The 16,423-nt window shown below is 42.8% G+C and overlaps 1 protein-coding gene across 2 annotated transcripts in view; it reads right to left on the bottom strand.

Annotated features, from left to right (window-relative positions):
* Positions 1-16,423, bottom strand: part of thbs4a (thrombospondin 4a) — a 47,470-nt gene that overhangs the window by 30,663 nt on the left and 384 nt on the right. For both annotated transcript variants that reach the window (XM_047015461.1, XM_047015459.1), the window contains exons 2-3: positions 2,649-2,846; positions 2,135-2,385 (exon numbers count right to left, since the gene is read on the bottom strand). In XM_047015461.1, coding sequence (XP_046871417.1) covers positions 2,135-2,385; positions 2,649-2,846 — 449 coding nt within the window. The remainder of the gene's footprint in view (positions 1-2,134; positions 2,386-2,648; positions 2,847-16,423) is intronic.

Raw genomic sequence — 16,423 nt, forward strand, 5'->3', positions numbered from 1 at the left:
CAGGAGTATAAATCCTTCCATCAAATATTTAGAGCTTGTCCCAGGCCAGCTCGGGGGAAACATCACTGTTTTTGCTGCCATTTCAGAGAATGGTGTAGTCACCAACATTCCCAGTCTTGGCCCATACAATACCCAGACACTCCTGGTGTCCTTGGACTGCCTGCACTCCGATCTTATCCCTCTACATGAGACCACTTTCTTACATTTTTCATTGTGTGGGACAATGTAAGCTTCCACCGTCACCCGCTCATCAGGATTCACTGCCCATCAAAGAATGCTAATGGTGCTCATATCACCTAACTCCCCATTCCTTAAACCTATCCAGGAGGTTTTTTCTGCATGAAGGTGGAGGGTTTATGAGCATCGGGCTCAAAACCAGAGGTCCCTGCTCCAGGCAATGGATACTGCTTGTGATGATGTCACAGCAGATCAGTGTAGGGGATTGTTGCGGCATGAACAACAATTCTTCCCCTGTTGCATCGTAAGGGAGAACATCAGATGTGATGTCAATGAAATCTGTGGCCAGACAGACAGTGAGGACGACAACTAGTGAAACTCCAGCTTTGCTTTACTTTCTTACTGTATTTGTTTCCTTCTTGCCATGAAATGCACCCTCTGCAACTCTGACTAGGAGGGGGTCACTTGCCTGAAACTTACTGTGGTTACTCATACTACTAGTGTAGGTTATACATAATGTTAGTTTTGATGTGCTTATTGTATGAAAGTATATTGTGCTGTACACATTTCCTGTAACAGTAACCATGATGTATGGCAATTACAGTAACAATATCCATGGCAGTGTAAGTGCAATATGTGATGTGAAACCTTGTAGGTTACTCTTGAATTACTGTAATCTTTTTTCTGTTTGATACACATTTACATTTTACATGTATTCATTTAGCAGACGCTTTTATCCAAAGCGACTTCCAAGCTGTCTGCTTTACAAAAGTGCATAGGTCAATGGTCCTAAACAATGAGATAGCCACAAAAACATTGTGGTTAGCCAAAACATGAAGCATACATTACAGTATTGTTGCTTGCTTTTCTACAGGTGCACTCTTGCACTTTTGAGGTTCATTTTGTTTAGTTGTAACTTGTTTGGCTACATGCTCTTATGGTTCTTCTCTTTGGCACTTTCTGTATTTGGGTTTTTCACAATGTATGCTTCATGTTTTGGCTACCCGAAATGTTTGGGGCTATCGCGTTGTTACTGTATGATCAGTGACCTATGCACTCTTGTAAAGCTCTCTTGGAAGTCGCTTTGGATGAAAGCATCTGCTAAATGAATACATTTAAATGTAGATTGAGACACATTGTATTCTGGAAAGAAAACATCTACTACAGTAACTGTAGCACAGTGCACATGAGGGATATTTCTAAGGTCCACTGCCATACTGACAAAACATCTTAACATTTTGACCTGCAGTGTTTACACAATGCCAAACTGACTTTTCATTTTGGGGGCACTAACTATTTGTATGAGAGAAGGATTTAGTTTTGACTGATAAGTTGTCTGTTTTAGGAAAGAGATGACCCTTTGCAGGTGTTCCATGGTGTTTTGCTGAACCATCTGGGTTATTTTGGCAAATGTATTTAAAGGTTTGAGAATGTTCTATTTTTTTTCGAGAGATGAGCCAAAGCAATCGAGAAGGAACTTTTCATTTTGAGGGCACTGACTATTTATATGGGAAAATGATTTGGTTTTGAAGCATGAGTTAACTGTTTTGGGTGAGATATGACCTTTTGAAGGTGATCTATGTAGTTGTGCTGAACCATATAGGCTATTTTGCTAAATGCACGTGGAGCTTTGAGAATGTCATTTCTGTTTCAAGAATTGAGCCAAAGCAATCGAGAAAAACTGTAATACACTGTTCAGTTTCCCATCTTCCTTCAAACCATAGGGGAATTTGTTTCGGTTTGGCCAATATTGAAACGCAGAGTTTGTCATGGAAAACCTGCTAGCGAGCAGGTTGGGTTCACAGAGTAAGCTACCATGGACACTGACCAAAAGTTTTTGTTACCTCTCTTTCTGGAACGGAAAACCCGGAGTATGCCTCTTTTCAGGGTCAACCAACTCAAAGTTTTCACTATACCCGCTACCTGGAATAACCCTCGGGTCTGTTGACAATCTTACCTGTCCAGTGGATTGCAGGGTCCTAAGTGCCACCCTGTTAGGTCCCGGTGGCAGTGCCCCAAACACAGCAGGTAGTTCGTCCACCGTGTGTACCAGACTGCAGTCTACGTACACTGCGATGCGAGGGGGGCTGTGCTGATTGAGCCCACTGGCATGCAGCATCACATGATGCTCCATCCCATCAGCTAGGGAGGCGTGGTTAAAACTGGTGGTGCCAAAGCGACCGTCAACCTTCATGTAACGCACAGTGACTGAGGAAGAGGGATTACAGGTTTAGAGAGTGAGGGAGGTAGGACAGAGTTAGTGAGGGAGAGGAGAGAGATGAGACAAAAAAAGACTGAGAAAGAGAGAGAGCGTGAAAGAGACAAAGAGGGAGAGAAAGCATGAGAGAAAGAGAGCATGGGAGAGAGCATGAGAGAATGAATGTGAGAGAGAGAGATGAAGAGACAAAAGGAGAGATATGAGGCACTAGGTGTCTTACGTCTGAATAACAGAAGAGTGTTTGAGATCTCACCCTTGTTGAGCTTAGCCTGAACGCTGAGGTCTAGGTACTTGCTGGAGTCTGTGGGGTTGCTGATGCTGTAAAGCTGGGCAGGAACTTTGTTTTGGAGCTTGAAGGAAGACAGGAGGAAAGCCTCATCCAGTCCTTTGGTCCTCAAACCTCCCTGGAGAAGGTCTGGCAGGCAGTCAGGAGATGCCAGCAAATCATAGACTAACACAAGGAACACATGCACACATACACACACAGACACATACCGATTAGTCAGATAGTAGTGACACAGTTCTGTCTCAACTAACAGTGTTCAGTTTTCTCTTTGATGCATTTCACAACTGTCTGTGGTTTCCTACATTATCACTTGCTATGTCATTTTGTTCAAAATGTATCTGACTGGTTGTCTGTGAAAAAGTCTTAGTTATTAGTTCATTCAAGTCATTACATGCAGGGGAGTGGCTGGAACAGAGTGTGTCCAGGGTGGGAGGGGTCGACCACAATCTTTCTTGTTCGCCTCAGGGACTTAGAGGTGTGCAGGTCCTCGAGCTCTCAGAAGCGCTCAAGAGACTTCATCTTCTCAGCAGTGTGGATGATACGCTGCAGTCTGCCCTTGTCCTTGGCAGTGGCAGCAGTGTACCAGATGGTGATGGAGGAGGTGAGGATGGCTGTGTAGAAGTGCATCATCATTTTCTTTGGCAGGTTTGACTTAAGTAAGTTAAGTATATCCTCTGTTGTGCTTTTGTTGGTGAGGGAGTTGATGTGAGGATAGTGCCCAGGAAGCGGATGGACTCCATAGTATTGACTGGGGAGTAGCACAGGGTGATGGGACTGAGCGGGGCTGAGTTCTTCCTGAAGTCCACCACCATCTCCATTGTCTTGAGAGCATTTAGCTCCAAGTTGTTCTGGCTGCACAAGGTCACCAGGTCAGCTTCCCACCTGTAGTCAGACTCATCCCCACCAGAGATGAGCCCGATGAGGGTTGAGTCATCCACAAACTTCAGGAATTTGACGGACTGATGACTGGAGGTGCAGCTGTTGGTGTCCAGGGAGAAGAGCAGAGGGGATAGGACGCAGCCCTGAGGAGATCCCGTGCTGATCGACCGGGAGCCAGCTTCACGCACTGCTTCCTGTCAGAAAGGGAGTCTGTGATCCACCTGCAGGTGGAGTCAGACACGTTCAGCTGGGAGAGCTTGTCCTTCAGCAGAGCAGGGATGATGGTATTGAAGGCAGAGCCGAAGTCCACAAACAGGATCCTGGCAAAGGATCCCGAGGAGACAAGGTGCTGGTGGGTGAATTGGAGGGCCATGTTCACTGCATTGTCTACAGACCTGTTTGCACTGTCGGCAAACTGCAGGGGGTCCAGAAGAGGGTCTGTGATGGATTTGAGGTGTGCTAGCACAAGGCGCAGCACACCTCACTAACCCTAACGCTCAAAAGACTTACCACAGAGGTCAGGGTGAAAGGGCTGTAGTCATTCAGTCCAGTTGGCCATGGCTTTTTGGGCACAGGGATGATGGTGGAGGACTTGAAACCGGCTGGCACACGACATGTCTCCAAAGAGGTGTTGAAGATGTTTGTGAACACCGGAGACAGTTCGTGAACAATGACAAAAGGGGCCCTATTCTAACGATCTGAAACACAAATAAGCGCAGCTAGTTCTGGCAGGGCAATCGGGCAGCGCGCGTCAGTCAGTGATCGGGGACGTAAGGTGTCTTACTCCACCTTCCTTACTCCTCCCACTACCACACCCATGTAGCAGCACATATCCATTGGGCCACGTCCGATAAGGCGTCTTTAAAAGACGCGCGGATATGCACACACTCACCCCGGTCGTTGTATGATCAGTGCTGCTGCCACCCTCCACCGTCCCCTTCTCCCCCATGCTGTCTGTGTATCTATCCAACAGGGGGATTATATCTCTATTGCTCCCTGCCTCATATGTCATGTATGTATGTGTTGCATCGAGGAGGCAGGGAGTGCTTCCCTTAGATCATCCACTCCGCCAAAGTAAATCTACATGTCCATGTCATGTAACAATAAATGCTCAAATCTAATACGTGATTGTCTTGACTGAAGTATCAAAACGCAACGCGCAAGTAACTTTGTGGGCGGGACTCCGGCACGGTTGCTATTTTGCCGGCGGGATAAATATCTGTTTATCCTTGTTCGAACCCGGCCGTGCCAAATGACGTTGTGTCCTTGGGCAAGGCACTTCACCCTACTTGCCTCAGGGGAATGTCCCTGTACTTACTGTAAGTCGCTCTGGATAAGAGCGTCTGCTAAGTGACTAAATGTAAATGTAATGTAAATGGCAAATAAACCGAATTCTGATGGAGATGGGAGAAGAAACCCGCCGAAATTAGCTTCGGTTAAACAGGCGTGGGGGGAAATTGCCACAATTGTTACAAATCAAGTTCACATACATAGAGATTTCTCATGAAAATCTTTTTATAATCATTGAAGAAATGTAACACGGCATAAATCAAAACAATGTAACGTGGCTTTGCAGAAAGAAGACCCTGGCACGGCCCTAGCTTGCGCCCTTAAAATAGCATCTGAATAACTCGCCATTGACTTTAGACTACGTTTTTCCTGGTCAGTGGCGGAATTGTTTTTCTGGAACTGCAAAATAGCACCAGGGAACGTTTGCGCCGGAACACGCCTCCTTTTTTTGCTGAACCGCCCCCGGGAGCGCAAAGTCATTCCCTAATTGACATGCATCTGTGGAGGGAAAAGTCAGCTTTGAGTCGAGTGCAAACTAGGAATGACACTTGCATCCTTGATTAAGTCATTTGCGCTGGGTGCAAGATCGGGCCCATAGAGTCAAATAACTGTAATTCCATTGGTACTGGCATTATTTGGTGAATGTTAATACACTTTTCAGTTTCCCATCTTCCTTCAAACCATTGGGGAATTAGTTTCGGTTGTTTGGCCAATATTTACCCCCTAGAAATAGATTTGCTGAAACACCAGTTACAGGACGGTACATGGTGAATCATGTAAATTGTAGGAACAATAGCCAACAAAAATACTCATTAGCTTTCTATTTGTAGGCAATGAAGAAGACCAAATACAATTTCAATTATGTAAGGGATAATGCCCGACGAGGTGTCCAATATCACCTGATAATGGACGATGCGGAAGCGTGAACCGTCCGACGCGCAGCAGAGTCCATTATCAGGTGATATTGGACACCTCGAAGGGCATTATCCCGCTAACCATGGTCACTTGCCAACGATTTTTTTTACAAACATTAATTTATGTTTAAGGCGTTTTGCAATTGAAATCTAAAGTTTTTCAACGTTAGCCAACTCTGATATTTCTAGTCCGCTCAGCTCCAGAACCAACGACGGCTTTCCTTTGGCTGAGCTATTAGCCCAAAAGCTAACGTTATGCTAGCAGAATTCAAAGGCAATAACATTGTGTACGGTTGACAAACAGTAAATATAATTTTACAGTATGTTTGACAAGGATATTTTCTAGCTAACCAGCCATGTCACTGTCCCAAAATCAATATTAAGATTTTCACGAAAGTATCGGCGATATAGTACAGTAGCCTACGACTGCAGCCTGTGGAGCGAGTTGAATAGCAAATGGTTGTGAGATGACTGTATCGAAGGTGACATATTCTCCTAACTGTAATTATAATTTGACGGGAAACGGTAACGTTAACTTAGGTATTCATCAGGGAATTAAAGCACATCAAACGCAGTCTTAAAATCGTCTACCGGCGTATAACTAAACGAATACATTTTGTTCGAGACCGCTCGGCTAAACCAAGAAAGGATATCCTATGTCTGCCAACGCTAGCAGGCTAGAGTTTGGCAAGGAAAACCTGCTAGCGAGCAGGTTCGTTTCACAGAGTAAGTTACCATGGAAACTTACCAAAAGGTTTTGTTACCTCTCTTTCTGGAACGGAAACCTTGGAGTAAGCCTCTTTTCAGGGTTAAACAACTCTTAAGTTTTCACTAAACGCTCTACCTGGAACACACCCCCTGATGGTACTGAGATGTTGATTGATATAAACATTTACTTTTGAGAGACTTTTAACTAAGGATTTTGAACTACTGGCTTTTGCAGGGTATCAATTGTGAGGTGCTGTTTGTACTAATTGTTTTGAGAAATGCACTTACTATTTTGCAAATGTTATGAATAATTCAAGAAATGTATCAAAGCGACAGAAAAAAAACGTAACGGATAGATCTAAACCCTCCTGTGTTCACAGAATGTCATCACACCATCCATGGCATTTCACTCTGTACATTTAAGCCTGTGGCTAGCAATGTACTGAGAGGCCCCCCTGGCAGGATGGGGGGACTGCTTTACTGTATTATGGTGTTTGTGTGCAGTGAGGCATGCTACTTGATATGTGTAGTGAGCTAAGCTACTAGCTACTCTACAATAAATTCAGCTTCACTACACAGAAGCTACCACTCATAAAAATGTAGCAAGCAAAGTTACAAAAATCTGGCAAAGGTAACTTGATACATTAGTAGCTACTTTCAGTTAAACAAACTGCATGCCAAGTCAGTGCAATTTTAGTGATTAACACAACTGTCAGTCAGATAATGGCCAAAATATGTATTTATTTATTTATTGAACAATAGCCTAATACACAAAAAAAACTAATGCATGAGTTAGAAAATTAACATGGAATGAGTTTACAATTTGAGTCAGTAAAGTGAAAATAAAAGTATTCTATATAAGAGTTAGTGTGATGTGAGTGTGTGTGTGTGTGTGTGTGTGGGGGGGGGGGGGGGTGGAAGCCTGGGCCCTCAACTTTTTCACAACAGGTGTTTGTTTACACGACACAAGAGAAGCTTCTCAAAATTAGCATCAGAAAGGCAGTTTCTCTTTGGACGGAAAATGTCGCTTCCTACACTAAAGAGTCTTTCAGAGGCAGCACTTGATGGAACTCCTGTGTTGTATTTGAGGAAGATCTTCTTCATCAATGGCAGGTTTTGGAATGCACTGCAGGTTTGGTGTCAGATGAATGCAAGAAGATCTCCACCTCATTCTGAACTGTTGTTGATTTCAGAGGAAGTAGGCCTACCCTGTTACTTCATTATCACTTGGGTCTTCATGCTCTGTCTCCATGTGATCTGGGGGGTATTCAAAGTAGCGGGTTTAATGAAAACTTTGAGTTGTTTAACCCTGAAAAGAGGCATACTCCGAGTTCCGCGTTCCAGAAAGAGAGGTAACGAAACCTTTTGGTAAGTTTCCATGGTAACTTACTCCTTGAAACTAACCTGCTCGATAGCAGGTTTTCCATGCCAAACCCCACTTTCTTAGCCTGATAGCGTTGGCAGACACGGCATATCATTTCCTGGTTCAGCCGAGCGATCTCGAACAAAATTTAATTCGCTTATACGCCGGGAGACGATTTTAAGACTGCGGTTTGATGTACTTTAATTCCCTGATAAATACCTAAGTTAACGTCACCGTTTCCTGTCACAATCTGTAATTTATTTTAGCAACATTCTCAGCCCTTTGGTCTTCATCGATAGTGTTACTCGCCGTGGATTTGCACTCAGAATTGACCAAATACCTTTTGCCACTGAAATAAAGAAAAATAATTGAAATTATATTTGGTCTTCTTTATTGCCTACAAATAGAAATCCAACAATGAGTAGCCTATTTCTATCGGCTATTGATCCTACAATTTACATGATTCATATGATTCCTACAATTTACATGATGTAGGCTACCTGTAACTGTTATTTCAGCAAATCTATTTCAACATTGTTGGGGGTCAATATATTGGCCAAACAACCGAAACTAATTCCCCCATGGTTTAAGGAAGATGGGAAACTGAACAGTGTATTAACATTAACCAAATAATGCCAATACTAATGGAATTACAGTTATTTGACTCTTTGGGTTAAATCAGAGCAAGAATGGTCAAAATTAAGGTTAAATAATTTTATCATTTTATCATATTGCAAATGAATGCAATCAATTAAGTTAACTCTTATGCCTACTCTACCATGATTATTGTAAACCAGAGATAGAAAGCATGAGGTGAGGAAGAAGGAGTAGGCCTAGGACAAGCCAGAGCTGAGGAGAAGGTCTCAGGAGATCAAGAATCCACAGAACAATGCTTCACAATTCCTTTTATACCCAATAACAACTACAATCACACCAGAATCTTGACCCTTACTTATCAACATGTCTAGCAATGCTACAGTAAGTTACAAAGATGTGAGAGCCATCAAGTTGAGACTCCATCCAGTAACTCCATATTTTACCATATGAGCAGGTGGATAGCCTTACAAGATCAGCCTTTATTATTCTGCCCTATGTACAACATCTCTTGGTCAAAATAGAAATTCTGCAAATTCAACAATTAATATTAATGTAGGTTATTGTTCCTACAATTAACATCACCTGTGACCATGCATCCTCCCGTAACTGGTGTTCCAGTAAATCTTTTGGAGATTAGCCTTTATTCTTCTACTTTAAGTAGGCCTACACCATCTCTTGGTCAGTTTTTGGCACTATCTTCACGAGGTGCAATTTGTACAACTCATTTACTTGTAACTGGGTATACATGAGATTACATTAGCTACATTTCACTAGCCTGGCTGCCAGCCCAACTTCGCTCCCCGCCCCAAAAAACATTTGTTCGGGAAATTGGGTCTGGAGGGTCTCGTGTTGGGGACAACTACAGAAAACCAGAATTGGGACGGACCAATGAAATTGCCAGGCTGGGCTTTGTACGACGATGGACAGATGATCAACAGTAACGTAATCAACAACGTCACGAAAGAGCGTTCGGGTTGAATTCGTTTTCAACAAACAACATATTACGTTGCTATGATTGGTTGTAGGTCTATCCAATTGAGCGAAGAGGCATTTGTTTTACGAGTTCAGTTGAAACACGCCCCGTAGTCACAGCCCAACGGAGAGTTTTCAGACTCATATTCTGACTACAATTATGAGTATGACAACGTCAGGCTAACATTTCACAGTTCCACATGCAAAATTCACTTGCCATTAAATGAACATCTCACTGTATACAGCATCCATGCTCTGTTCAACAGGATCAGAATGTGCAAATAGTTTTTTTAAATTAATTATTCTCACAATGTCAGTGTAACTGACAATTCCGTACAAGCCTGTAAATAAAAGTAGATGTTGAGAGAACTACCAGTAGCTACATACATAATTCTCTGCATCCATTTCTGCGGCAGCAGTCAATGTCTCTTCATCATCTTAATCATCATCATCTTTTGATGAAAAACATTCTGTTGGGGGAAACTGCTACTACAAATTGAAATAGGCACCAATTGATATTTACTTAGTATCATGTCAAATATGATTGAAACTAAGGTGACGTTGAGGCTACAATCACAAGAGTATAGCCTAAGAAAAATATGCGTTACCGGTTCGTAGTATGTTTTTACATTTAATAAAACATTGAACACTTTTTATCCTGTAATATTAACAAACAGTGTGGTTAAATGTTCAATTTATGGACTGGCTTTTGCCTTAAAATGTATGCATTGACTCGGCAGCAATTGTCTCCCACGCCACTTGTATACGCTGCTACACCCGTGTTGCTTTTTTCCTGGAATATGTGCACGACCATAAACACGAAATAAAACTTGTATCTGAAGTTTGGTGGAGTATGCAACGTTTTTTTCGCCATGTGCCATGGTGGATCCTAGAATCGGAGCTCCATTGATGTTGGCTTTCAATAGTTCTCATGCCCGCGCTTAACTCTGAGTTGACGTACTCCGAGTTGAGTTAGCAAATTCATATCAGCTTTTCTGTAACCGAATTTTCAGAGTTTCCCATGTTAGAGTAACTCAACTCAGGGTTCAGGGTTAATCTCAGAGTTTGTTAAACCCGCTACCTGGAATACCCCCCTGGAGACTGAGTTTGTAACCGGTTCACTTTCGTTTTTAGGTTTGACACAACATGCGTCTTCTTTTCAGTAGGGATATAGGTCAGCCTGAACATTGGATGAGCTGCAGAGGCTATGAGCAACCTATGATCTTGAAAAATATATTCAAACCTCTTTTTAACCCCATTGATGATGGCATTTATCAGCGGGTTACAGTATTGTAGGGGGATCCCATGCTTCATCTGCTCCATCTTTTCAAGGAAAACTGAGATCGTTGGCACCAACACTCCTTTGTAGGCCATTTTGTCAGACTGTAGGACATCAAGGGCCTTGGCTAGGGGCATCATCACCTGATATGGACACAAAAAAATAAGAAAGTGTAAAAGTTAATATTATTATTTTTATCAACCTGGAAGACTACTACTGTTTTTGCATTTATATTGACATGGATATGTGGCACATACGTAGTGAATATCAAAATATATTTACCTGGACATACTCCTGTATGAAGGTTAGTTCTGCGGCTTTGAAGCGAGTCACCTGCAGCTTCTCGCAGATTTCGTGGAGTTCTTGTTCTTGTGTCAGTATACAAGTATTCAAGCACTCCATGGCATGGTAAGTGGAGTTTCACCGGGTTGAAACGAGCACTATCAGTTGGCGACCTAACTTTTTTTTAATGGTATTTGAGGCTTGAGTACTCCTAGCTTGTTCCATAACGCCTGGCATTTGGCAAGTGTCGATCTTGATATTTTCTTAAAGGGCTCTGACTGGTTTAAGGCACTTTCAATGTCTCTTGTAGCAACCAGATTAAGGGTGTGGCAGGCGCATCTCTGGTGAGGTGGGAGACTATAATCTTCCTCTGAGTCTGCTTCATTCAGGATATGTGTTACATTGATAAAGACAGGTTGTTCCTTGTCTTCGTCGTCTTCTTCCTCCTCTTCTCCACTGCTTTTGATGGTTCTTTGAACCTCTGCGAACATACTGAATGCCTTCACAAAATTAGAAATATTATTCGTGGTTGCAGGGACGTGCACAGGAATTTTGAAGGGCAGTTGCTCTGGCCTGAAAAAAGGGCACCCCCCCCCCCTCGCAAAAAATAGCCTGCCTATCAATGATAATAATTCATGTAATGCATTACTTCCATTGTTTATTCTTCTTGTTTAAACAAAATGTTATAAACTAACCATCAGCAGACATGTAGCTTAGTTATCAAAAAATCAAACCAAAAAATGAGCATGTGATAACGGGCTGGTTGTCTGGTAGGCAAGCTAGCCGTATGATTATTTAGGCTAAACGTGGCAAACTGAGCATGGATTTATGAAGATTTAAATTGATTTCATAAAACTTGATGATGATTGTTCGTTTGTTATACATTTCTACAACTTATAACTCACCTTTCTGACAACGTCAAAGCAGTTTTTTATTGACACTGAATAAAACAACCGTGACCGTCTCTTAAGTGCAAGAAAATGCAGGCTCAGGTGGCGGTCGCGTGCAGTACTGCAGAGTAAAAAGAGTAGGGGCATACCCCCCTCCCCCTTGTGACTTCTACTCTCGTTGCCCATAGGCTTATTGATTGGAAGTGAATAAGGCTACTTTATGACATTTTTCGGGTGGCGATTTTTTAAATCTAGGTCTACATGAAATTCTGCAACTGTTTAAATTCACTATTATGTATTTATTTTCCTCGGAGGGGCACTTTGACTCGAGGAGGGCAAATGGGCAGTTGCCCGGGCAACCTTAGCCATAGCTTGTGCACATCCCTGCGTGGTTGTAACGGTCACCTTTTCTTTAATGGTGAAATCTCAGTGGATATCTTCAAGCATCTCTGCTAAAACATCATACGTGTGCCGCCCTGCAAGCCTACGACAGGTTAATGCTCCAGAGCAAATGCCTAGCTTTCCTCGTCTATCCAGTGGATGGTCACGCCAAGGAAGCTTCTTTTGTTTAATGACCATGCATCTGTTGTTGTGCATACATGGTTCTGTTTGGACAATATTTTGACCATTGTGCTCTTCACCAATGAATACTGAACACATAACAGTCTCCCCAACGTGCGTCTTGATACTAACTGCCTGGAGGGTAGAATTTTACGGAATAGTTCTAGTTATTCTGGCCTCCACTGTCCACAGTGGGTGCAATCCCTGAATCACGAAATTAAGAACAAATTTATTGAGATGTTCTTGACTTGAGGGGACAACTCTGAGATACACTGCCTTGTTGTGGCGCATGGTGTTCGTCATCCTCAGGCGCACTCCTCTTTTTTGGCTTGTTCACGCTCCCTCTCCATACAAGCAAAGTTATTTGGGTGGACTCTCTGGAGAAGAAATAATGTATTCAGTATTTGTTTTATGTATGTGGCTGTGATTAAACATTATTTCTAGTAGGCAACTGCTTAAGGCTCATTCTATTCAATAAGCTAAACGCTCAAATATATTTTGTCTTGCCTAGGCTAACAGTGGACCTAGCTATACGAGCTTGTTATTGTTCCCTCTGCTGGTTAGCATGAGTTATCTAACTGTTTGAACTTAATCAATTATTCATTCTCCCACCTCTTTCCTACTTTGTTCGTTTTGTTAGCTGATTTAAGCTTAATGTCATTCATTGATGCCATTTGTAAAAAGAGTAGAAATGAAATTCAATCACCTGAACGTGTTTGAATTTTTGTGTTGGATGTGGTTGACGTTGACAGGAACTTTTTCTTTGGATTACAAAGAAGGCATCTGAAAACAATTATTTTCACTCGTCTCGACTAAAGTGATGTACTTTTGAAGGTATGGCCACAGTGTCACTGTCACTTGTTTAGACTCTTCTAGGGCTCTCTGCCATCCTGTCTTTTCTGTTCTGATATTTTGCCCGTGAATACAGCGTTTTAGCAGAGAATGTCTAATCCATGGGGGGAGAACTCGAGATGGGTATGGCTGCAGCCTGCAGCCTCCCGTCTCATGCCCTCCCGTCTCATGCCCTCCCGTCTCATGCCCTCCCGTCTCATGCCCTCCCGTCTCATGCCCTCCCGCCTCATGCCCAGGCTGTCCAACGGTAAATTCAGAGGGTCAAAAATACACATTTGTTGCAATACATTGAAAAACTTGAAATTTATTTTTTTTATCCATAGATTGCTGATTTCTGGATATTATTGTTCTGTCCCTGATGTTAACGTACATTTAATGAAACCTGCGATGACCTTCATTTAAAACTGCATCAGCGTTTTTATGTTGACATTTGTTAGCGAATATTAGCTAACGTTGCCTAGAGCAATTTATGGTTGCAGACTTTGATGGTTTCTTTTTGAGATTTTCCTTAAGGTACACATCGGTGTCTTTAAAAAAAAGAAAACACCGCAGGTGAACAAATGCACGGTGTGCTGTACGACCATCATTGTCCCCCAACCGTCGTGGTTGTGCCTAACCTTAACCTCGACCTCTGCTACGACTCCTGGCCTTAAACTAATCTTAACCTCAACCATCGTTGTGACGCCTAAACTCAAACGGGCCTCCCGGCTGCAGCCGTAAAATTGATTCTTTGTTTGTAGTCAAGCAAAAATAAAAATAAAGGGAAGGCAAAAAAAATACACACTGCTTGGGTTTTAGATTTTTTTAAGTCGACTTTTGTTCTACAAAGCCTTTTAAAATGTCAATGATTTCATACACATTGTACGGCCAGAGATACTGCATTACGGCAAGCTCTGGTCACTTCCTTTTTTCTCTTCAGGCATCGACAACACAGCTGACAGGTTAGGCTCTCCCTGTCAATACACATGCTAGAAAGAGTTTTGGCTTGCTAATGTGGTTGCTAATGTTGCTAATGCGCTGACATTCTGATTCTGCTTCGGATGCCATCGAGCAGGATTTCTGTTCATAGTCAGTCCTTCACTAACCAATCAGCATTCATTAGCAGAATGCTAGCGTATTATGGGCAACAACAACTCACCCTTTAAGAAATTGAAAGGACATAAGTACTTGTTGATTCAACTTTCGACCTATAATCCATGTTGAACATGCAAAAATTAAAATCAAATCTGAGATTTCTAAACGACAATCAGGTGAAAGAGACAAATGTAGCCGTTTAGCTCCATAGACTCCCATTCATTTTGCACTCAACCGCGATCACTCCCAGTGGAATTCTGGTGGAACTGCAACAACATTCTGTACAATGGGGCTTAATAGGGAGTGGGCAGGCTCTCTTTAAACAGGCTCTGGTTTTAGTTATCTAGTCAGAGTGGCGGCGTAGGCACTGTGTGAGTGGAGATGAGACAATAGGTGCGTTCGACATGGACTGCGGCTGCATGAAACGACCTGCGAGAGTAGCCGCTTGCAGTCGGGGAGGAGTTGAAAACGGCTCTGTGAAGTCGGACATTCCAGCTTCTCGTGGTTTGCTGCGTTGATGTCTGTAAGGCAGATTTTGTGAGTACATGTATCACCTAAGTATCTGTAAGGTCAAGAGGTCCTGCAGCGAGGCCTCTCTCTGAGCAGAATATACCACACAGCCCGGACAGTTAGGAGACTGTGAGGCAAATCATGTACGAACTGGGACTTGAACGTAAGTAACGACCACCTCAGCTGCTGAATACTCTAGTGTATCAATGTACTGACCACTGAAGACCCGTTAAGGAAGCAATTCTGTGCATTCTATATCTGTACTGTCCAACTCATGTATTTAAGCATGGCTGAGAGACAGAGTTTTGACTCATGCCATCAGTTTGTCTTGAACTGATTGTTTAATCCGAGCGCTCGACTAATAAACCAAAGAATCAAACTCCTTAACTTTGTCGTGACTCCTTCCGGCCTGCCTTCTTCAGATAACCCCCCTATCAACGTCAGTCATGGCCGATCAAGCACTGTTTGCTTACTTTACTTTATTTATAATTAAACTTTTCAATAGTGAAGAGTCGGACTAAAACCCTTTCTTTAACACATTTTTTATTAAATTAAACAGTTTGGTCCGGATTTGAGCGTTGGCGAAATTGAAGGTGTCAGAATAATTACAAAACACGCATCAAAGCCGTCGTGTGTGAGTCTGGCCAATCATGAAATAGCTGTGTCGTCATTGGAACCTGTGCAGTTGCTCTTGAGAAAATGCGCTTGGCTACACAGCCGGAAGTTCTCGAATCAATCTTTTGTAAAGCTCTCTCTTGGAAGTCGCTTTGGATAAAAGCGTCTGCTAAATGCATAAATGTAATGTAAATGTAATCTCACGGTACTTTGATGGCTACGTCACAATGAGCTAGCCTTGGCGTCGTCTCAAGTCGGACAAAAAGTATAACCAGAATTCACTGTTTCAAGTCGGCCGCATCCAGTCGGCTGTAGCACTGCAGAAAGTCAGTCCATGTCGAACGTTCTACTTCATGCAGCGCCGGCGTCTGCGACCGCCTGCAGCCCAGCTGACTTCAAGCAGCCAATGGCATTCCAGCTTCAAGGCAGCCAACTGCAGCCGGGAGTCAGGTGGCTGAGCGGTTAGGGAATCGGGCTAGTAATCTTGGTAAGTAATAAGGTTGCCAGTTTGATTCCCGGGCCTTGCCAGATGACGTTGTGTCCTTGGGCAAGGCACTTCACCCCTACTTGCCTCGGGGGAATGTCCCTTTACTTACTGTAAATTGCTCTGGATAAAAGCGTCTGCTAAATGACTAAATGTAAATGTAATGTGTGTGTTGCAGATTGGATCAACAAAAAAGCCAGCAATAAGCTTTTTTCCATTGGAACAAATTCACTTATAAAACTCTCTCTCACGCGCGCACACACACACACGCCACACACACAAACCATTGCTCGTGCTGCTGTTACTGCCATGACCCAGTTTCAGGGATAATACAAAGGGACATGTGTTTGTGTGGAAAGGTTATAGGTTTCCAGATAAATCAAGTTCTAAAAAAATTTTCCTCAAGTTAATCAGTATCAGTATATTTGCTTCCTCAAACTATTCTTGTTCATAAATAATTCATTATTTCAAT

This window comes from Hypomesus transpacificus, unplaced genomic scaffold (assembly GCF_021917145.1).
Source record: "Hypomesus transpacificus isolate Combined female unplaced genomic scaffold, fHypTra1 scaffold_30, whole genome shotgun sequence".
In the NCBI taxonomy this organism is placed as follows: domain Eukaryota; kingdom Metazoa; phylum Chordata; class Actinopteri; order Osmeriformes; family Osmeridae; genus Hypomesus; species Hypomesus transpacificus.